This window comes from Euprymna scolopes, chromosome 28, assembly GCF_053919585.1.
Source record: "Euprymna scolopes isolate OS-2025 chromosome 28, ASM5391958v1, whole genome shotgun sequence".
In the NCBI taxonomy this organism is placed as follows: domain Eukaryota; kingdom Metazoa; phylum Mollusca; class Cephalopoda; order Sepiida; family Sepiolidae; genus Euprymna; species Euprymna scolopes.
In genome coordinates, this window is record NC_136509.1 from 12,367,334 (window position 1) to 12,391,778 (window position 24,445).

Consider the following 24,445-nt stretch of genomic DNA (forward strand, 5'->3'; position numbering starts at 1 on the left):
CACTGACTGCTGCACTTTGGAATTTTCTCCCGGGACCCTGCTTCCCTAATTATACTGACATGTAGAAATTCAAGTGTATTGTGAACAGACATCTCACTGCCCAACTCCTTAAACAGTATCCCTGCAAATCTGATCCCAAATTGTAGCCCCTCATGACTAAGTGGCCCCGTGCCTTGTTTGAAGTGAAATGACAATAAAAAAATAAATAAAAAATTAGTAAACACCCCCAAAAAATATCAGTCATCTTGTCAACAACAACCCGGAGCTTGTTTCTGATCTATCTGCATCTAACACACTCGTGGACATGTCTATAAAGTCGAAAAACAACACAGTTACCATGACTTTCGGAAACGTTTATTTTTTGCATTTGCAATTATTGATATATGAAACAAATTGTCTGCATTGGTTGTGGCTGCATCGTTTGAACCCTTCACACTTCCCGAAATTCACCCAAAACTACACTTGATGTTTCCCCCTCCATACACATTCACTTTTGATGAATTGTAGTGCACCTGGACAAAATAATTCTCTGGTTCTTGTCCAGAATTCCCCCTATATTAAAAAATAAAAATAATGAAAAATCTGTATAATGCATTTACCCGTTACAAAACAAAAACATATTCCAAAAATTATATAAATTGATCAAGTAGTTTTATTTTTGTATTAGAAAAATCAAATTTTATGAGTAACAGAAAAGTAGTTGTCCTACATGCCATTTTGAAAACAATCTAAAAAAAATAAATAACAAAGGGAGATAATTTCATAATTCAAACTTGTAAGATTTTTTGTGTTGTAATGCCTGTGAATTTCTCTCAATATAAAAATCAAACTACTTGATCAATTTACATAATTTTTGGAATATGATATTTTTATTTCGTCACTTGTACATATATCATACATATTTTTCTTTATTTTTGTTTTTTTAATGTAGAGGAAATTCTGGATAAGATTCCTTATTATTATCTTCTTCCTCCTGAGTAAAAAAGGGAGATAATTTTGAGGAAGAGCACTCGTGATAAAAATCTGATATGGAGGATCAATTTATATTTAACTTAAACAACAAATTTCACCCACACTTAAAAATTAAACATCAGATATTTTAAAAGTAAATTTCCAATGAATTTGAAAGTAATATTAGTTCAAATGACACACAAAAATTTCTTTTCGATTTTTATATGGAATGTAGACAAGTGTAAATATGAAAAGTCAACCAAACTAATCATCAACAAATAAATAGCTAAGTAAAACTAATAAAAACTATATCACTAAGTATTTGCTAAATATGACAAGCAGACAATTATTTTTACTCACCTCATTTTTTTTGTTAATTTAAAAAAAATTTTTTTAATTAAAAATTTTTTTTTTAATTAAAAATTTTTTTTTAAAATTAAATTTTTTTTTTTATGTTTAAAAGATATATCTCAGTAATATTTTCAAGGTTATGCATGAAAAATTCTTAAATAGTTTTTTTTGTATGTTTATTTAGAATTACACTTATTTAAAAAATGAAACTACAGAAAATTTTTATGATGTATATACTTGTCATAGAACAAAGATGTCATATTCCAAAAACCATGTAAATTGATCAAGCAGTTTTTTAAACTTATAAAATCAAAATCTGCACTTTTAGCGATTAAAAACTTAATTATTTTGAATACAAAAAAAATCTCTATAGTCAAATTTACTTATTGCCCTCGAATAAAAAAAAAATGAAAAAAAAAATGGCAGCTCCCAAACACTGTAGATTTGTCATAAAATTTGATTTTCTTTATAATAAAAAAAAAAACTACTTCATATGTGATTTTGGAATATAACATCTTCGTTCCATGACGAGTATCTACTCCATACAGGTTTTTTTTTCTGTATTTTTTATTTATTTATTTTTTTTTTAATTAGTGTAATTTTAAATAAACACCATTGTTTCCTTATAATATTAAAATTGGAAAACTTATCCAATCATTTACATCATAGCAAACACGAATTAAATAAGTGAGAACATCAAAAGTTAAATAAAAATCACTTGTTTTTTGATAGAGTTTTACATTGTTGAATAAAAACTTCATAACCTTCAGAATATTTTAATATCAGAAATTAAAGAAAATATATGTAAAATATAATAAAACTCATTTGAAAATTTAAAAAATGATGTCATACTATGGGATTAGACAAGTCATTATATATATATGGGTTCTTCTCCAGAATTCCTCTATATTAAAAAGACAAAAATAAAGACAAATCTACATGATGTATGTATCTGTAACAAAACGAAAATATCACATTCCAAAAATCATATAAATTGATCAAGTTCTTATATATATATAAAAAATTTTTTTTTAAGCAATTAATGAGAATTTGTATGCATTACAACACAAATTTAGTATGAAGTATTGCTGAGTTATCTCCTTTTTTTTCTTTAAATATTTTTCAAAATGGTGGGTGAGAAAGTCACTTCTCTGTTACTCATAAACTTTGATTCTCTTATTTAAAAATAAAACTATTTGATCAATGTACATGATTTTTGGAATATGATATTTTCGTTTTGCCACAGGTATGTACATCATATAAATTTTTCTTTGTTTTAATATAGGGGCAATTCTGGAACATTATATATATATATATATATATATATATATATATATATATATATATACACTGCATTAATAGGTTTCTGTAAGAAAAAGATTTTAATAGGAAATACATATTTAAATTTTATGAGTAATACCATTAAATAAGAGATTAATTTAGTTCACAGGGTTGGAAATAAACAAAGAGAAAACTAAGATTCATACAAGAATTGAAACTGTACCTCCGAAAGAGAGACAACCTAGGCATTATCATACCCACTTGGTTAATGAGCCAATGATGACCAATGACAGATGAGTTTGTACAAGTAACAGATTTATTTAGACAAAAAGAATAAAATAAAAATTACAATAAATAATTTCATTTGTTTTAGGCATGATGCCCTATTTGTATTTTTTTGGTGGGGGTGGGGATGGCCAGAGGTCAAGTGTCATTCTTTTGACATAAAAAAAAACTTTTGCTTATTTCAAACTAGACTCTTTCACCTAAATACTGCACTCACTCCATAGCTTTAATCCTACTTAAAAGATGGTGAATGGTTCCAATGAGATTTTGGTTAAACTGAAGAGACGCCTTTCTAATTTTGATCGGGGCCTCTCAAGTCAGAAGTGTCATAAAGTCCTGGTTGAATATAGACAGTGTCATTTGAAATTTTTACAAACATTGTAAAAAATATTTTTTTTTATCTTTAAATAATTTATTTTATCATCAATGTTTTAACAAGTTATTTTTTTACTACAATAAAAAAATAAATCTTTTTAACGAGATTTTTTTTTTTTTTAATGTAAGTTCTTTTTTGACTTCAACAAGTAAATTTTAATGGTCATCTGCAAGAATTCCTCTGGCGGCGAATGAAACTACCGATCCAAGTTATGACAACAGGACCATTGCCAGCACCCTCAAAATGCATCACTGGATTGCCACAAATAACAAGAATGTACCCAGGGTCATAAAAACACGGTTATGATCTTTGGTGTGGTTTCAAGTGAGGGCCACATCGTGCCACCTCACATTTTCGAAGCTCCCAGTTCCGGACCCATATAGAGGTGGTGATCGAGACTGAAGGCGGCTACATTAAATAGATAACAGCTCTACTACATAATCAAGTTACCGGAATTAATTTTTTTAAATAAAACTTTTAAAATAAAGATGTAGTATTGTTTTCTTTAGGGCGGCAAATTTATCGTTTCACCATTTAGATATTATATGTATATATATATATATATATATATATATATATATATATATATATATGATTTTTTTTTTTATCATTCAACTGATAATCCACCAAACTCATTCAACTGATAATCCACCAAACTCATTCTTGAATGACTTTTGGACTTGATAAGTGATGACTCATTAGTATAAAAATATTTAATAAAAATGTGGTTCTTGTCCAGAATTCTCATTATATTAAAATACACAAAAGAAAATATTTGTATGATGTACATACCTGTGACGAAACTAAAATATCATATTCCAAAAATCACATAAATTGATCAAGTAGTTTTATTTTTATAAAAATCTCATTTTTAAGTGATTAATAGAAATCTTGCAAGTTTTAATGACTGAGTTATCACTCAGTTTTTTGTTTTTTTTGTTAGATCGTTTTCAAAGTGGCAGACAAAACCTCTGCTCCTGGATTACTCATAAACTTTGATTTTCTCATTACAAAATAAAACTACTTAATCAATTTACCTGAATTTTGGAATATGATATTTTTGTTTTGTCAAGGCTACAAGCATCATACAGATTTTTCTTTCTTTTTTTTTTTTTAATATAGGGAAAATTTTAGACAAGAACCAAAGATTTTTATAAAAGTCATAAACCGATAGGTCTTGAACCCAGCATGATCAATTACAACATTCACAGTTGTATCTATCAGAATAATCAACACATCCTCGATTTAATTTCAATTAATTACTGTACAAAAATAAAAGATCCATCGAAAGGAAACGATTTTATTTCCTTGACAGAAGATTAGGCACAAGGTCAGGTGGGGTTTTGAAAAACCAGCAGACTCAAGAAAGTGCACTCTAGCCTACAAAAACGACCTACAACTCCATCAACATTCCCAGTAGCAATAAGCTAACCCCCTTTCCAGAGAGAAAGTAAACCCTGGGAGGATGGATCCCCTAAGACTGAATCAAACTATATACCAGTCCGACAGCAATAAAGTCGACTGTAAGATTGTCAAGTGAAATATTTTGCATTTAGGAAGGAAGAAAAAAGAGTTAAGGTGTTTGGAATGATAATGGCAATTGGTTGAAAAATGACAAGGACTGTAATTGCTGTAACGAGAATATTGGTACAAGTTTGGGAAGTTGTTTTGAAAGAAACAAAAATGTTCACAAAGAATAAAAGAAAAGGTAGTTAGAAAAATCAAACTGGGAAAATGTAATTGTTGTTCAACTGAAAATAATGAAGAGTTAGAAATTCTGGAATCAGGGTGGTCAAACGGAAAAGAAAAAGAAATAGAAGCAAAATCAATTAATAGAAAATAATAGAAGTGAATCAGAAACACACAGCTATGATTGAAACCGAAACCAAAACTTATGAAGAATTTTTGGTAAGATTATTTATTCCAAGAAATGGAAGGTCATAACAATTAAATGACAGGAAGAAAAAAGATGTAAGCATTACACACAAAATAACACGCACGCTATCGTATTAAAATATAGATGATATAGCGGTCAGCTTTACCACGAATCTGGTGTTTCTGCTTCAAAAAAAAAATAAGAATTAAAAAATAAACAAATTGAAAAAAAAAAAAAAAATGAGTTGTCAGGTTTAATTTGAGCTCATCCTGAAAATTGGAAAGGGAACGGAGGACAAGGATGAGGGTGGTTAATAGACTGAAAGAATAATCGTTAAAAACCTGCATGACGAAAGAGAAATTACGAAAAGAAAAGGTTGCTGTTTGAATGAAATACCTAAAACAGCAACGCAAGCAACTGCTAATTTAAAAAAAAAAAAAAAAGAAACATATTTACAACAAGAAGTGCTTCGCTAATGTCTAATGTTGTCTGTCAAGAGAAAAACAAAGATATTTCCAAATTTCATCGCATGACATTTGGGCAGAGTGCAAACCAAATGATTACATAACAACAAAGATGTAGATGATAAAATGATTGAAATCAAGTCGGAAAATCCTTTCAATCATGTCTTTTGGTTAAAAGACATCAAAAGAAATGGAATCAGCCAAAAGAAAAAGTTCGCATTCCACAAGTTTAAAAAAAAAGTTTTAAGTTTTTGGACGGTCAGTGGGTTTTTTTTTTTTTTTTGGTTTTGAGGACGGAAGAAAAAAGATGCAAAGTGATACTACACTCACCAATGAATCCTTCTACAGGCAAAAAGAAATAAAAATAAATAACAGAAATTTGTTATCTATTCTTTGAGTGAAGAAAGAGGAAAGAGACGATTTATAGTTAAAGATTTGGCAAATTTCTTTTTTTTTTTTGTGTTTTGTGTATGTGTGGAAATATAAAGATGACGACGGAAAAAAAAATGAAAATAATTTGGAAAAGCCACCTGTAATTCTTTTTATAAGAATGGGGGAAAAATGTGCTTCTGTACATTATTGGTTTAAGTAAATTATTGACACTTGTAAGATGTATTCATGTAATAAGTAATATTTATCATGAAAATAAAAATAATTTGTTATCAAAATGCACTGAGGTTTTAAAAATGTTAAAATATTTTAAGAAAATTGAGTAAATTAAAAAAAAAAAAATTGTTTCATGGTGGGATGATTGTAAAGAAGTACCTGGAAACATGAAACAAGAAGAAAAGAAAGAAAAAAGAAAAGGGAAAAGAAAAGAAAATATAGAAGAGAAAGGATAAAAGGAAAAGAAAGAAAGAAAAAAGAAAAGAAAAAGGAAAGGAAAAGAAAAAGGATAAATAAAAGGTGAGGAAAGGAAAAAAGAAAGTGAAAAGAAATCCCTCTTACTTTAAGCAACAACAACAAAAGTGTAATTGTCACACTTATCATTTGAATAAAAAATAATTTTACATCCTATTTTGGATGATGACAGTTAATCGTAGACGTTTTATAAAATAGCCCCCCCCCAAAAAAAAAAGTATCACGCGAGAAAGATATGAATGAACTTAAATGAAAGAAAGACCTAGAGTTATGATTTCACTGGAGAGGTACTGGTAACTTACCCTCACAACTGGAGAAAAATGGAAGAACATTAAAAAATTCAGTGAAGACGATAAGACAAATTATGAAATTCAAAATTTCTCTTTTAAAAGAACAAAATTATTATCAAAAAGATTGAAAAAAAAAATGCATAAATTTTAAAATAAACACAAAGAAACTTTGTTTAAAGAGGCGACAGCATCATAACATGAAAGAAAGGCCTAGGAGATAAAAGTTACAAATATTTTACGCCTTGGTTGGATGGAGGACCTCTAAATTTTGAGGCCTTCGTTTGTAGATAAATGCGACACAGAGCAAAGTAAAGGCTTAGCATTATGTATGATGTTTGTTGAAAAAAGAAAAATCTGCCACCATAGATGGGAAATGTTTATAAACATGGAAGGTAAAGTAAAGAATAGTTAACAGATGTGCTTTCATAAAACAACAGCAAAATAAATGAAAACAATTTATACCAAATACAGTAGAATTAAATTGTCTACCAGCCTGTATACTTTTAATGTGTGGAAACGAAGATTTTTTTTTTTATTTCTATGAAAGCTGCTTGATCAACAGAAGAAAAATAAAAATATCAACTGAGATTATTGCTTAACTTGATAAACTTAGGCAATTACATATAGATTCTGTTTTCTTTCTTTTTTTTTTTTTTTTTTTTTTTGAGGAGAGGAGTACTCTAGTGATAAGGTACATATTTTTTCTATCTTTTGAGCACAAAAGTTAACCCAAGTCAAGCAATTATCTTTGGCTGCTATTTTGTTTTTAATGTTGATCAAATAATTTTCATTGCAATAAAAAAAAATTGTAGAAAATTTAATTCTGCTACGGTTGCTATGAAATTATTTGTTTTATTTTTTGCTTATGAGTTCTTGACTGTTAACTATTCTGTACTTTTACTGACACTGAATATGTGTTCTCCCATGACAAGTTGTCTTCAGCTATAAAAGACTTACCTTTTGTTAGGGGTGGGGCAGAATGATAAATTGATTTGCAAACAAGTGCGGTATTGTTGCATGTTGTGTTTAAATATTTGTTTGTGATTTCTAACTAGTTCTATTTTGCCATCTTTTTTAAGATGACCATCATTTATGATGATTTGATTTGGGGGGGGGGGGAATCATCATGCATCATTTTTGTATTTTTTTTTTTTTTTTTTTTTTTTACACTTCACAATCGGGCCATTTTCAATGACTTAACAGTCCTGATATCAACAATAAAAAAAAAAAAAAGAGGCATGTAATAATATAAAAAAAGTTTCTAGTATTTTCAAAATTATTGGGAGAGATAAAAGGCATGAAAGAAAGATAAGAAAAAGAAATGTACAGAAAAATAGGCACCAGACAGATAGAATCTTAAAAAAGAAAAAAAAAGAAAAAAAAAAGGTAATAAAAAATTTGGAGGAAAGGTGGAAGATACGGTTAAAGAATATCAAAGGTTCAAGCAAACTGCCCTATCTAGAAAAGCTAGAATAAAGAACAGTTCTTTTTTTTTTTTTTTCCAGCTAGACATTTTTGTAAAACTGCCATGCAAACATGTCTAGAAATCTGGCAGGGACTTTTTTAAATTACATTTCTATGTAAAATGATCTTGACAAATTCAACTTGTCATAGGCATGCACAAACGAAAATTCTGACTACAAACATATTCCTAAAATGGATATCGCTACAGTAGGAATGCAATCTATGAAGCTTTTAAAGAAAGCAAGAATCGGGAAAATTTTTTTTTTTAAAATACAGACACTAAATCAACAAGCAATTATCAACAATCACAGTAAATATATATTTTTTGTTCATTTTGTTTTCGAAGTATGTTATTTTTATTGAGAACTTTTTTTGGATCAAAATACCATTCATAACAATGGTAGAACATCAATAAGCCAACGGAGGTAAAATAACGAATACTGTATCTACTCGTAGATAAAATTTTTTTAAACCAATCATTCATCCAAAAATGAGAGACCGTTTACTATACAAGATTTGTTTTTAAAACATAAACATTGTTTTTTTTTTGTTTGTTTTTTTTTTCAGGTGATGAATTGCTCTTAAAAAATTGGTTGTTAAATAAATATATACAGTAATTTGATTTTTCTTTTTAATAATGAGCCACCATTTATTAAGGCTTAAAAACACTTGAGGATAAGTTTTTTTTTTTAATCAAAATCACTCCAGACAAGGCATAAAGCCATTTAATACAAGGAGTTTAAAAAACACTTCAAGGTCAAAAACTAGCTATTGACGTGTTGGATAGATTTTGCCCCAGAAAATTGCAATTCTTTCCCCTTCATCAGAAACAGCACTCGTGGAATGTGAGAACTAAAGGATAAAATAAGAGGAGCGAGACTTATGAGGATTTTGAAAGTAGATTCAAGGTCCACTTTCAACTTTCTTATTACTTAATGGGATGGATTGATAGTTGAATGATTAAGAATCTCAACATACCACTCAACTCAAAACAACAGTCGACTTAGAAAACAGCAATTCTTCCCTTTTTGTCAGAAACATCACTCTTGGAATGGGAGGACAAAAGGATGAAATATGAGGAAGCAACAGTTAAGAGGTTGCTGATAATGAACCCAAAATCCATGTGTTCAAGAGCGGAAACTATATAAGTTCTGTGTTCTACCAATCAGGAAATAACAGATCAGATCCAGAATTGCTGCTTTTTTTTTTTTTTTTTTTTTTTTTTACACAGTGATCACCACTTATCAAGGCCCGGAAGCCACTCAGGGATAAGGGTTATTGCAAGTACATCACGTTAGTGAGGAGATTTTATGAAGTGTTTAATTAGGGGGGCGGTTCATTAGGAATTTGTTAACATTAGACTTGAAGACATCCAAGTTGTAGTCCGGAGGGAAGCAGGCAGACGGAACAGAGTTCCACAGGCGTGCAGTTCTAAGAAAGAAGCTTTGCTCATGAAATCCGCGTTTTGATTTAGGCACAGATATAGAGTGGGGGAAATTTTTCACAGTGGATTCAGCTAGACGGGTGTTTTTCGTGAAAGTTTGGCGAGGGGGGACCAGGGATTGGAGTTCAGACGAGCACCTGCCATGAAAATAACGATAAAACAAGGATAGGCTCGCAACGTCTCTTCTGTGGGAGAGGGGTTGCAGGGTAGAGAAAAGGGCATCCCCCACTAAACCACGAAGTCTATTTTGTACTCTGTCAAGGCATGATAGGCTGTTTTTGGCAGCTCCTGCCCAGATATGGCAACAGTATTCCATCCTTTACATCAAATCTCCATCATTTCGTATCCACAATGGACTCATGTCAGATTAGCCTGATCCAAATGTCAAATGTTTTAGAGGAAGTGCATTAAGGAATAAACAGCTGATTCAAAGGATGAAGTAATTCCATCAGTAGACATTCAAAAATTACCCAAGGCATTGGTGTGCCTTGCTTATAATAAAGCGAAAAGTCTGACACATCTTCACCGTCTTTATTTGGTGATAAACCGAAATTGTATTAAAAAAAATTGTAAAATTATACAATGTTTGTTTTATAAAAGCATAAAAACACTTCTTATTGTATACCTGTGTTGTGTAGGTCTCTTCGTCAACAACTAATTCGATTTAATATACTTGTGCATCATGTAAAGTTGAATTCTGTGAAATCTTTAAAACTTACCCCCCACCGCATCCGCGATCCGGTTTATCATACAAGTCCTATTTTCGGTAGGCTAGATATTTAAAAAAACTTAAATATGTGATTTGAATTTTAGCTCTCAGAACATGGCATGATGATCATGAGTCGCATCTCCCACTTGGTGCGAATTGCGAACCCAAACGACCTATCGTCATTCCTTTCAATCCCGGGCAAGTTGGTTGATAGACAGCCCACCTTTTCCTTGGCTTTCCTCTGGCATGATACGAAAGTATATATATGGTAGAAATATTTTTGTTTTCTTGAATGCAAGCTGAACTCGAATCGTTGGTTCCTTTTCGTAAGACATTCACAGCAAGAACTCATCTACCATCACTACTAAGACATTTTTTCTTCCCCTATGTGCCTAACATTAAACAGAATTTCCTTGAAAAGAATTACTTTCCAAGAACCTTCTATCGATGGAACATATTACAGCAAGATTGCATCCCTGAGAGCTATGACATGATCATCTTCAAATTTAATGCCCATATACACTGGTCATAAACTATCCTTAAAAAGTCATTAAAATTTATTCATTATCTTCAATCATCATATTCGTCCATTTCACATGCTGACATGTGTTGGACAGCTTTTAGTAATTGACTACCAAACTGACTTATCTCAGGTCAGGTCTTTATTTATCCTTCTTTCTGTCACGTTCATCCTTATCACTTCCTCACATGATTTTTTTGTCTTACTTACCAACTGATCCTGCCATCTTAACTGCTCTACATCTACTCACTGATGAATTCTCAGTTATTTTTTCAACATGGTGATAGCATGTTTTCTTTAGTCTTCCACTGTGAGCTGAACCTCAACGATTTTACATCTATCATCTCAACAACTCATCCATTCTTTCAATGTGACCAAACCACTGAAGTCTCCTTTTCTGCAAACACCTCCTTATATAGTAAACATTTAATTTTTCTTGAAGATCAAATATAAGCCGGTCTTTAAGACTCACTATAAAACTCTTATAATATTCTTCATCAACCTTTATCCTTGAGTGGCTTTTGGTCTTCATAACTGGTGATTCATTAGGAATAGAAATAAATTTTTAATAACAAAAATTAAACTTGACAAATAATTCCTAAAATGTTTAGCCCATTCAGTAGTAGAATCATATTGTACGTAAGCGCCTTCTGTTTCGGACTCACGATTGATCTCATTCCTCCATGATTATCATTTCTTTCGCCTGGGCTGATTGATATCATTTCACCATTGTAATAAATGAGGAGAGAGTTGGTTGCGGCATAATCTATGATAAAAAAGACCCCACCCACCCACCACCTCTCCCACTTTTAAAAAAAAATGTTATAAGGCAAATCCTCCTCCGCTGGAGACACCTTTGGAGAAAGCAAAAGCACAGCAGACCAAAAACAACACAGAGAATGTCCACGGAAGCCGAAGCATTGGTAAATCGCCATAAATGCAATTCAGAGAGAGAGAGAAAAAAAAAAAAAGATCTTGTTGACTAAAGAAAGTCAAAGAAATTAAAAAAAAAAAAAAAAATCTTTGATCCAAAAAAGAATTTTCAATAAAAATAAACATTATTTCTAATTATTTGACGCCTATATATTAAAAAAAAAAAATAATTCTACAAGACAGTTTATAAACGTTAAACTAAATTACTAACTCGAGATATTAATAGCTACAATGTTTTTTTTATATCTAAAAAAATCTTAATCAATGAAAATCTCATATTTTATGGTTAACACAAACATAATGAACACGGAACTTGCAAAACTGTGTCCAACTGGGAAAAACCAGAACTAGTTTTCAAGTTCGGAAACCGAATTCAATAACTCAGGCAGCAGACACACACTTACGTGCTGTATATCACGAGACAAATTTGAGGAAACGAGGAACAAAATATAATGAAAAAAAGAAAAAAAAAAGACAAGAAAAATATTTAACAGCAAAAAATATTGGACAATGTGTTTACATTCAGCACTCCAGTTTTACTTTTGAAAGGAATGGTTTAGCATGACACCATATCTTATGTTAGTCAAACGGAACACTGGTTAAAATTTATTATGTTCTTAGCAATAACTAAAATTTATTTCTCTCTCTCGTTTCTAAGGTTGTCACAATCGCTACAGTTAATAACATGTTCAATCTAGGCAGTCAATCGCATAATACTAGCGAAACAGTTGTATATAGCCATGTTGATGATTCTTGATTAAGATGAAACATGTACGTGAATATAAAAAATGCGTTTGTGGAGGTGTAGTACTTTGAACGGCATCAGATACGGTGTCATGCTAAATGTGTTCCTTTCAGAAGGCAGTAAAAGAGGAAGTGCTGAATCTTCACGTTATCCAGAATATCTAAATCAAATATTTTCATCATTATTGATAAGATAATCTATTCATGGTTATATGCAGATGATATGCAAAGAGATTATTATTTTATTATTATTTGTAGATAATTCACAATGAGGAAATACATTAGATAGAAACAAAAGTGAAAGCTTGACGAAATGAAGGTAAAAGTACTTTTTTGTCTTCAATGTCACTTAATGGTGGAGTGTATATAACTTTATATTTTGGGAAAAAATCCCTCCGTTAGATGTTTGTTCAACTCTGATATTAAAACGTGCAAATAGCGTTGAAATATGATGCTATATGTACTCAACCATCAAGTGACGTTCAAGGCAAGATTTACACAAAAAAAAAAAAAAAAAAACAATACAAAAACTTATTTTCACCTTTTTAGTTTCATCCTGTTTTCCATCCCACTTCTATCTAAAACATCCTGCATTTTTAATTGTTTTTCATAGATTATCTCTCACTATATTTATATCTACATATATATATATATATATATATAATATTGCAATGCTTCACTACATCAAGCTCTTCTTAATATTTAATATGGTTTGTATAAAGATGCATTATTAACAAACTTGTCTTGATGGCTCCAACATTAAAAAATAGCTAATAAAAGCTGAAGATGAAATGCTCATTCTTCTAAGATCTATCGGTACTTGTTTACATTGGCAATCTTTTTAACCAACACATTTCAGGTGAAAACATTATTACATACTTACACGTCGTGTTGAAATTAGTATTAATTCCAACAATTACAAAATATGACCAGTAGAAAAATAATTAAAAGTAAAGTAAAAATAGAATTTATCGAATTATACAAGTTTTATGTGGAACAGTTGGACAACCAATTCAGTATGACAAACAAGGGAGATAACTCTTGACTTAAATTAAGGATCCGCCAACTTTAAACACAATATCTGAGAATGTAGCTGTGGATGATTTCTTTTATTTAAAAGACTTCTAGCACATCATCTACTGAATCATTCTTTTATAATTTTTTAAATTTATTATTTCGTCATGACATGCAAGTACATAATGTTTTCATCTGAAATGCATTGGTTTAAAAGATTGCTGATGTAAACAAGCACCAAGTTTTGTTTCAATTAATATTAATCAGCAGAATTGCACTAGAAATGATGTGAATGTGGATGAAACCACAAAAAATATGTATCGTCAATTTTCCATTAAAAATTTTTTTTAGCAACAATAGCGTTTGTGGTATGAATACAAATCTCTTTATTTTTTTTTTATTTGGATTACAGTTCTCATCTTGATTGTTATTTCCACAACGTTTCGGCCAATGTAACCTCCGACCTTCTTTAGGTGTATCTTCACAATGGTTGCTATTGGTGAATGATAACACAATAACAAAAAAAAAAAAAAACTGAACATTTTTCACCATTCACCTATAACATCCAGTGTGAAGATACACCTGAAGAAGGTCAGAGGTTACATCGGCCGAAACGCTTTGAGAATAACAACCAAGATGAGAACAATAGTCTGAAGAATCCAAATAATCCAAATTATTAATCCTATTCTCAAAAATTAAAAAACATTAAACTCTTTATTCTCCAAATCTTTTACGCACATTATAACCATTTCACTACATGCATAATTTTACAGTATAATCCTAACGGCTGATGAATATTAGGTGGAAGAAAATTTTCTTCAGAGACAATTTATTAAAAATAGATAAGGGATACATTTTTTAGTACACCAATCACATCCTGTTGGAAAGAGGCAAACATTGAGAATACTTGAAATTGAGACAGAATTCAGCCTGGGTACTTATTTACTTACCATCCCACACATCTAGCATTAGACACAAGGTCAGTTTTTAATGTGGAGAAAATCCAGCAATCCAAAAAAAGTGACATTCTGGATTGGGACAAAATAAAAATTGCCTCAATGTAAAGAGATTTTTTTCTACGGTTACCAAGGACAAAATAAAAATTGCCTCAATGTAAAGAGATTTTTTTCTACAGTTACCAAGGACAAAATAAAAATTGCCTCAATGTAAAGAGATTTTTTTCTACAGTTACCAAGGACAAAATAAAAATTGCCTCAATGTAAAGAGATTTTTTTCTACAGTTACCAAGGACAAAAAAGACAAAATGTTGTATCAAAATAGATACTACACTTTTCTCTTAGCCAAGTTTGTTGAATGCATTCATCACACCCCAAATCTGACCAGCATTATATCATATTGCCAACATTGAGACGAGCGGCAAACATCGTAGACACTTGGACCGTTAATCAGTTCTGCATCTTGCTTCATCGTTTCAAGCCATGTTTTGAATTAGTCACTCCACCACTTCTTTTAACCCAAAGTGAAATTGGATGATGGCTTTCTAATGAATTCACCTCACTGATAACAAATGATTGAAGATGCCTAACCAGAAGAGCTGGCTAAAAGTAGGAGATTCAGCACTGCATGTGGTCAACCATTTTTTTAAAGACAAACTGATGCCAATGAACTGAAAGATACAGACGACAATATTTATTAAAGTCCTTCATTTTGTGAACTAACACTGTTAAGAGAGGCATATGGCACGAAGAAGAAGTTGATAACTAGAATTTTCATAGCTTCATTTCTTAACAATGGCTACAATCAAGATTGCAGGTGGAATTGAGAACAGGCTTTAAATATAAGATTGAAACGGATTTTTACTGAAAATCTTTCAGAAAAGCAATTTGAATTTTATGTAAAAAAAAATGTGGACAAATTTTGAAATCTGACATTAATGTTTCTTATTTATTCTTTAAGATTTTAATCTATTTTTAGCTTTTTCATTAATGTTTATTGATGTTTACTTCTTGCTAGAAAAAAAAATGATTCTTGCTGACATTTTTACTATGGAAAATTCAAACCCTAATCCAAAACTCTTCTTTGTTTCCACATCAGATGTGGCTTGCATTTCAACCTTGGTGACACAAAGTGATTTTCTCCATCAAATTATCATTTACGTTAGTTTCGATAACGGCATGTTTGACTGAATTATTCATCAATCTGCCTGCCTGTACACACATCTTTATTGGAAGAACTTAATCGAAATGTGTGTACATTTGTTTATCCAAGCAGAGCTTTGTTTAACATGTTCATACCATGGTAGGCGGCTGCAACGTAGAGCTGACTGCAGTCTAGACATGTTCATCCTGAACAGTAGGGAGTCCGAGCATAACACAAATCATAGCCATGTCATTCCTTTGCATTCTTAGGAAGGCTGAGCTAGTGAGAGCCCAGAATCCACAAATACGTAACATGGCACTATGGACATAGTTGTTGTAGATTCGACCAACAACAACAAGTGAGATTGAAAGTTTAATATGAGAAGAAGCTCATGAAATCATTCAACGAAAATAAAAATCGATTCAACTTTTATCTTGTAAAAGCTTTTCTTTTTCATTTTTGTCTATTTCTAATAAGATGGCATTTGTTATTTTCCACAGTTCATGGCAGACCAAAAAATGTATCACCAAAGAGATTTTTTGTTAATTATAATTTCATCATTAATTTTTTAAATAAATGCCAATTAATACTTATTCGATTTCTTTGTATTTCTATATTCAAAATTTACTCTAAAACTATTGCAATAAGACAAACCTATCAAAAAAAAAAAAAACCAAAAAACATTTGAATAAAAGACATTACATTCTTATAATGAAATTGATACAACACGCATTAAAAACAAAAACAAATTGTACAAATAAAAAGAACCATGAAAGAAATGGGCAGCTGATTATCAAGTTAAACAAAATTTCCTTTAGATTGGTAAAAGGCTGTGCCCACTTGTTTTAATATGAACTATTTTTGGCGCATGAAAAAAATGAAAATAAAGAAAAATCTGTATCATATACATACCTGTGATGGAAAGAAAATATCATACACCAAAATACACATAAATTGATCAAATAATTTTATTTTTATAAAGAAAATTATTTTTAAGCAAATTTGAATTTTTCCAATGCCCCCTCCCCCTCCCTCATGTTAGGAATGGCTTTCTAAAATCTTAGTTTGGAGTTACCTCCTTTGTTCCTTTAGACTGCTTAAAAGATGGTGCCAAGATATCGTTGTTTGTAGTTTAGTCATAAAATTTAATTTTCTTATTTAAAAATAAAACTACTTGATCAATTTACATGATTTTGGAATATGATATTTTTGTTTTGTCACGTGTGTGTACATCGTACAGATTTTTCTTTACTTTTGTTTTTTTTATGAGGGAATTTGGGACAGGCATCTTATTTTTAAATAAAAAAATTACAATCATTTCTTGATTCTGAAATGTTTTCTAAACTCAATTACCAATTTTGTTTCCAGTTGTCATATATCCAATAGCAAATAATGAAGTATAAGACTGCATAATCCAAAACATTCGGGAGGATTACTTTCATTACTTTCATTCTAAAGGATTTAGCTAACGAAAATTCTGGACATTTTCCTTCTAGTAAATTTTGGTCATTATGCAGAATAAATCTATTGTTGAGATTTTCTAGGCAGTTTAAGGAAAATGCCGAAAGATGCCCAAATGCTGAACCAATGAAATTGCATCAGCCGTCATTTAAGAAAACATTTATTTGCTCTCATTAGTTTATTATATATCTAAAAAAATAAATGTTTATTTTGATTTGAACAAAAGAAATTTTAAAAAAAATAAATAGTTTGCTATTCAAAAATAAAATAAATATTTATGTATGAAACTTAACTTACAAGGAATGTTTTTTTTCAATTTTAATTTTTGTAAAGTTTTGTGAAAATTGTTCAATAATTATTCATTATTTTCTTTGTAACATTTTTTTCTTTTCATTCAGTTATCTTTGTAATAACAGAAATAATATATTTTTCATTGAAAAAATTGGGCACAGTTTGCGAAAAAAAAAAAATGCAAAATTTTCATTCAGTACATTTCAGCATTTTATGTAAACTGTTCAGAAAATTCTGATGATAGCATGGTTCTTATTCTGCATAAGTACTTAAAACTCTATTTAGACTTAAAGATAGTTGTAAAATAGTGCAGGTGAAGTTGCGCTCACGTACCTATTTGGATGCTGTATATTTCTCTGCAAGATTATACCTCCTGTCTCCATCAGTACAAGATTTTTTAGAAAATGCAGAAACGGCCACTTGAGAGAGAAGACATGATTAGAAAGTAATCTCCACTGGATATATTTTAATTCAAGTGCTGAGATAAATTCCTTTTCCTTGATATCACCTGGATTCTAAAGAGGCACTGGAAATTTGGGACACAAGATAATTGAAGTTCATATTTACTTGCCTTCCCATGAGGTCGATTTTTAATGTGGGGAAAATCCAGCTCCCTAAAAAGGAGCACTCTGGATAGGAATAAAAATTAAAATTACCTCAGTCTAGAAGGATTTATCCTCCACTGATCAAAGACAGAAAAGGTGAAGTGTAGCACCAGAATGGATACTCTACTTTGTTCTTGGCCTTTTGGCTAAAAACAGAAGTTGTTGGACTTTAGAAAAGAAGGAAACCATCCAGCCACCAGGTTAGTGATGTCTTGACGACGATGTTTGACAGACAAGTGGAGTTTTGAGTTAGAAGTTAGTGAACTGCTACCAAAATGGAAAGATTAGATTGAACTCCTGAATTTTGTTTGACTTGGCCTTCGGGACAGGATCAAAGTGTAGTATCTGTTCTTCAGATGCTGCACTTCAATTTCTTGTTCTCTGTCAGTGGAGGAGAAATCCTTCACGACTGAGACAATTTTTTATTTTTGTTCCTTTTCTCCACATCAAAAAACAACCCTGGTGTCTAACTCTGTCCCGTGGGGAGGCATTGTAAATAGGAACTCTTGAATTCTGTTGTTTAATAATTTTCACTAATATCTTTCAAAGTTACAAACTATTCAACTATACCAAGAAATGTCGACTCATTGTTAATGACACAGTGTTATCTTCTGTACCAAATAGTTTGTCAGATTCCGTATACTGTCTGTTTTACATGCTGCCATGTGTTGGATGACTTTAAGAAATTGATGTCCAAACTAATTTATCTCTAGCCAGGACTATATTATTTCCCTCTTTATCTCAAATGCATTTTTATCATCTCCTCCCATGTTTTCCTTGGCCTTCTCCTTGTGAACTCAACCGTGTACCTTAATTATTCTCTATCTACTAACCCAAGAACTCTCATCCATTCTTTCAATGTGGCCTTACCATCAAGGTTTCCTGTTCTACACACATCTCCCTATACTGTCTAGATTCAATCTTCCTTTGAGATCATCGATCTAAGCCTGTCTTTAAGACTCACATTACACATTTATCATATCATTCCCATATTATTTCTGTACAATGTATCCAAGTCGAGATCATGTCGACACTTTAATGTAATAAGTAATAGATGTATGAACTGCTAAAAAGAAATCTGAAAAAGAGCTGAGATTTCTATGAATTAAAAATTTGCACACATTTTTATGAATGGATAGAAAGTGAGCACAAAAACACCCCTTGATTTCTAATAGATATAGAATGTAAGTTTATTGTCATCCTTCCACAGTATTCATAGCTTATTGCAGAGGTTTGTGTGTTTTTGTGATTCTTAAGGCTGGTTCAAATTCAGAGTAGAAGCCAGATAAAAAGCAGTATTTGATCCTTCACATTTTATTATCATAAAATTGCATTTTATTATAATATTATCACATTTTATTATTATCATATCACATTTTATTATCATATCACATTTTATTATCATATCACATTTTATTATCATATCACATTTTATTATATTATCACATTTTATTATCATAAAATTGCATTTTATTATAATATTATCACATTTTATTATTATCATATCACATTTTATTATCATATCACATTTTATTATCATATCACATTTTATTATTATATCACATTTTATTATCACATTTTATCATATTATCACATTTTATTATTATATTATCACATTTTATTATTATATTATCACATCACATTTTATTATCATACTAGCGGGGGTACCCGGCATTGCTTGGGTGTTTGTAGGTGTGTGTGGTGTTAAATAAAAAAGAAAACGGGGGGGGGGGGGGGGGATGATCATACCTGAAGCCCTGAGGCGAAGTTTGAAAATAAAATCAGCCAGCCAGAATGAGTTACTGAACCAAATTGACAGGTGCGCACCCGAAAGTCGTCGAGCGTTACGACGATGACGTCAATGACCAGGTTTGTTTGTTATAAGCGAAGTAAAAAAAGAAAACAACATTTTAATTAAGCGGGGGGGGGGGGGTCAAAACATAAAAAAAAAAACACAAAAAAAAAAAAACTAACGTGAGGCAAACAAACGATGAAAACAGAAAAACGAACATGTGAAAAATGGCTTAAATAAGCCTGTTTCGATATTAAAATTTAAAAAATCGGTGGGTACCTGGGTATTTTTGGGTGTGTGGTCGGGGGTGGATAAGCGAAGTAAAAAAAAAAAAACACAAAAACGAATGTTACGTGAAAAATGGCTTAAATAACACTGGTTCAATATTTAAATTTAAAAAATCGAAAAAAAGAAAAAAAAAAAAAAAAGAAAGACATCTCACACCATGATTCGAACCCAAAATGTTTAGATAATGAACCAACACGCTAATTAACTGACCTAACGCGACGTACATGAAATTTGTTCAGTTTCTCAACCATTTAAAGTAAATCAGATCATGACGTCATCTGACGCATGCGTAGAACCGTCGAGAGGTCCGTTTTTGTTGACCCTCCCCCCTTCGAAAATTGTCGATTTTGGGGTGAAAAAATGAACGTTTTGGCTAATTTTTCGAGTGAAGGATGGAGCTTCGATATGATACCGAGTTTGTGAATTTTTGTTGTCTGTCGAAAGTTTTTAGCAGACACACAAACATACACACATACATACATTTTTGCTTTTATATATATAGATTATCACATTTTATTATTATATCACATTTCATTATATTATCACATTTTAGTATTATATTATCACATTTTATTATCATATTATCACATTTTATTATTATATTATCACATTTTAGTATTATATTATCAAATTTTATTATCATATCATCCCATATTATCATCATCACATTGTATATTATGTAAGAACATAGAAAAATATTCTCTGGATGAAAATACAAATTTTGTTTTTAGATATTAATAATATGATACACATTATGAATAATATTATCATATTAATAATATGATACACGTTATGAATAATATCATATTAATAATATGATACATATTATTAATAACATGATACACATTATGAATAATATCATTAATAATATGATACACATTATGAATAATATCATATTAATATTATGATACACATTATGAATAATATCATATTAATATTATGATACACATTATGAATAATATTATCATATTAATATTATCATACACATTATAATATTATCATATTAATATTATGATACTCATTATGAATAATATTATCATATTAATATTATGATACTCATTATGAATAATATTATCATATTAATATTATCATACACATTATGAATATTATCATATTAATATTATGATACAACGTTTGCAGAAAAAAATGAAAAACTTTATAAAATTGAATCATATCATCGAACACAGAGTTAAGCGATATGTAGTGATACAAATTTATAAGAGGATATGATACATATCAACTGCGTTCTAAGCTGTAAGTGAACCTTTTGAACAGTTTTTTTTTTTCAAGGAAGGACTTTCAGATCAAATAATAAAACTAGTTAAATTTTAAAATTTAGCTAAAATATAAAAACGTTATTCTTCATCTAATTTTTAAACAACATTTATATAAAAAAAAATCAATCAATCTATAAATCAATAAATTATGTTATTGTCATTATTTTATGGAAAGCAAGTCTGTTTGCCAAACAAAATAGTTTAACAAAAAAAACAACTTAGCGATTAAACTGTAAAAAAACATATTTTTATATGGAATTTTAGTTCAACAATCATTCGTTATATTTTATACACATTATACAAATTATATCTTATGTTTCGGAGGGTTCACCGACTCTGGTTATAATACGAATAGATGTATCGTCCGCGCATGAAGCATAATCAACTCTCTTAATAAAATTTAGGAAAGCTGCTATCAAAAATTTGAAAAAACTTAAACGTTTTCAATGCATCAATTGAATCCATCCTACTCTACAGATCAGAATCTAGGACACTAAATAGTGATGATCAAATAAACTTGATGGATAAACGTTGATGGATCACATACCAAGATGATAGGTGTCATCTACAACATCATTACCTTCTGCACCTCTTTGCAGTTAAGCAATGTCAAATTTTACACTGACTGGACATCTATTCCAACACGACGAACCTGTTAAAAAATTGCTTGGAGTTTTCCAACTAGACTAGTTACCCTACTAAAGGCCCAGACTACATTAGTATTCCACCCATCAGGTTAGGGAAAGGAGAGGTGGATTCATACCTTTCCCTACGGATATCAGAAATAATTACTTTGTAAACATTTCCAAACTTACAGAAGCTGGTATTCCTAAATAGTCATCCATTCAACATTGCTTAACTTCTACAATTCAAAAAGTGATATTTTAATGTGATATAACCATCAGCTCCTATTTATAATAGTAACAATAATATAATAGTAGTAGTATTAGTTACTATATTTATAAGATGTTTAACAGAGAATATATAGATCTAACTTTTGGACACATGATGTCAACGATGTATGGAGTTTCTCTCTAATTAACATAAACTGTCAGTCATCATGTCCTGTCGACTGAAATTAATATATTATAATTAAACAATAATTATTCTTTATACCTATAGACACGAGTGTTTCATGCTTGTGCAATCATCAGTGTAGGAGGTGACAATTCCTGCCAGTCATAAGATTCGAACGAAGCCACCTTTTGCTAAACCTTTACCACAAGACCAGCAAACAATTGCCACATAAATGAAAGGAATTAAGAACTATTAAACGCTAAATTCGGGCAAATACATTAAACAATTTAGAATATTCAAATGAGCGGAAGTCATGAACATTGCATAAATGCAGGTTGACTGCCTTTTAGTTATTATTCTGCCGATATGTATACATATATATTGTATGTCCAGTGAAGTTTTGTTCATAGGAATTGTATATAAAAAAAGTCTCTCCTTGGATTACCAAAAATTAAAATTTTTTTTTATTTTGAACTATTGAGAAATACTCACTCAGTTTCGATCAGTAAAGAAAATAAATCACTATGCAATAAACATTTTTGTAGAAACAGAAAATTCTAAATCAAAATAAAATAAAGGGTTCATGTTTATTTTATAACTGTATCGAGTAGCTATTCAGGTTTCTTAAGAGTGTGCATTGATAAATTTTTCTAAAGTACTGAAACGATGTTACTATATTTTGCTCTGAAAGTTAGATTTATGAAACCAAAATAGATTCCATATACAAAAAATTTCAAGAAGAGACGGATAAAAAGTCGAATGAAATACTGTTTTCTTTTTCAAAATCTTAATTCTTCAATCCGTTTATAAGACAAAGATTTTATTAAATACAAACATACCTTGGGGTCAAACTTGCGAAACTGATCAAGACCAAGGCCTGCAAAATAAAATACTTCAATGAATCATTAGAAAATTACCTCCCCACAAAAAAGGAGGTGGCAGCAAAGGAAAGGTCAATTCAATTGAATAAATTTGCAAAAAATAAACAAGCAGGTTTCAGTTGCCATGTAGAGAAATGGGGGTAGAAATTTATACGAAGGGGACGCTTTGGCCTAACACCTATCCAATTTCACTTTAATTTGGTTCATCACTAGCGCATTTGTTACACCAACTGGAAGTCCATTTTAAGATTCAGAGATCCTGATAGAAAAAGTGGCCGTCATCTGGTTCAATCAAAACTATCGGTAAAATAGTTTCTGGGCCGATTTTTTCTGGTACAGGAATAGTATCTCTTGAGAAATATCATAGACGCCATTGAGAAGATTGTAAGCCAAGATAAGACGACTGTGTAAATGTCAACGCTCAAGGGAGAAACTAAAAAGGTTGAATAAAATTGGTAAAATTAGTAATTAAAATTGTATTTGTGCATAGTTATCGCGGCTGCTGGGAATTGAGGTGACTCATCAATTTGATAAAGTTTTTTATCGCTACATACCAGGCTTAATAATCTAGTAAGGTTTTGCTTGGGGACTGGGGACATTTACTATACAATGCGACATAATGGAGTATGTATATATCTCCATTGCACTGTCTGTAAAAATTTTAATATCTAATGTAGAAGCAAGTTATGAGCACATATACCAGAAAGAACTGTTGGAAAAAAGTCATACACCATCCACTACAACTATGAAATACATACCTAGAAAATGGAGCCATAAAACCTGACATAGTGATATGGGATAAAAAGGAGAAAGAAGCAACCTTAGTAGAAGTTAGTATCCTCCAATGATGCTGAGTTAAACATAGCTGAGAGGGAAAAGATAACGAAATATTAAGGTCTTATATGCAAAATGAAAAGAAATTGGAATCTTAGGAAGATCTTTATCATTCCAGTAATTATAGGTACAATCGAACTCATGGAAAATAATTAAAAAAACCCAAACTATCTGGTTAATTTATTGAGTGAACCAAGTGCAAAATAGATACAAAAAATTGTACTTAAAAGGTCAATTAGAATCTTAAAATATCTTAGTTGAAATGTCTCATTCCTAGCAAAAACAACAAAATAAAAAAATTGCGGAGGAAAAGAAAAAAGCTTCCTATGTTGCAAC

At 30.5% G+C, this 24,445-nt stretch overlaps 1 protein-coding gene across 3 annotated transcripts in view; it reads right to left on the minus strand.

Annotated features, from left to right (window-relative positions):
• LOC145249465 (calcium uptake protein 1, mitochondrial-like) overlaps positions 1-24,445 on the minus strand; it is a 112,158-nt gene that overhangs the window by 60,807 nt on the left and 26,906 nt on the right. For all 3 annotated transcript variants that reach the window (XM_080111035.1, XM_080111037.1, XM_080111036.1), the window contains exon 5: positions 23,234-23,271. In XM_080111035.1, the coding sequence (XP_079967161.1) occupies positions 23,234-23,271 (38 nt within the window). The remainder of the gene's footprint in view (positions 1-23,233; positions 23,272-24,445) is intronic.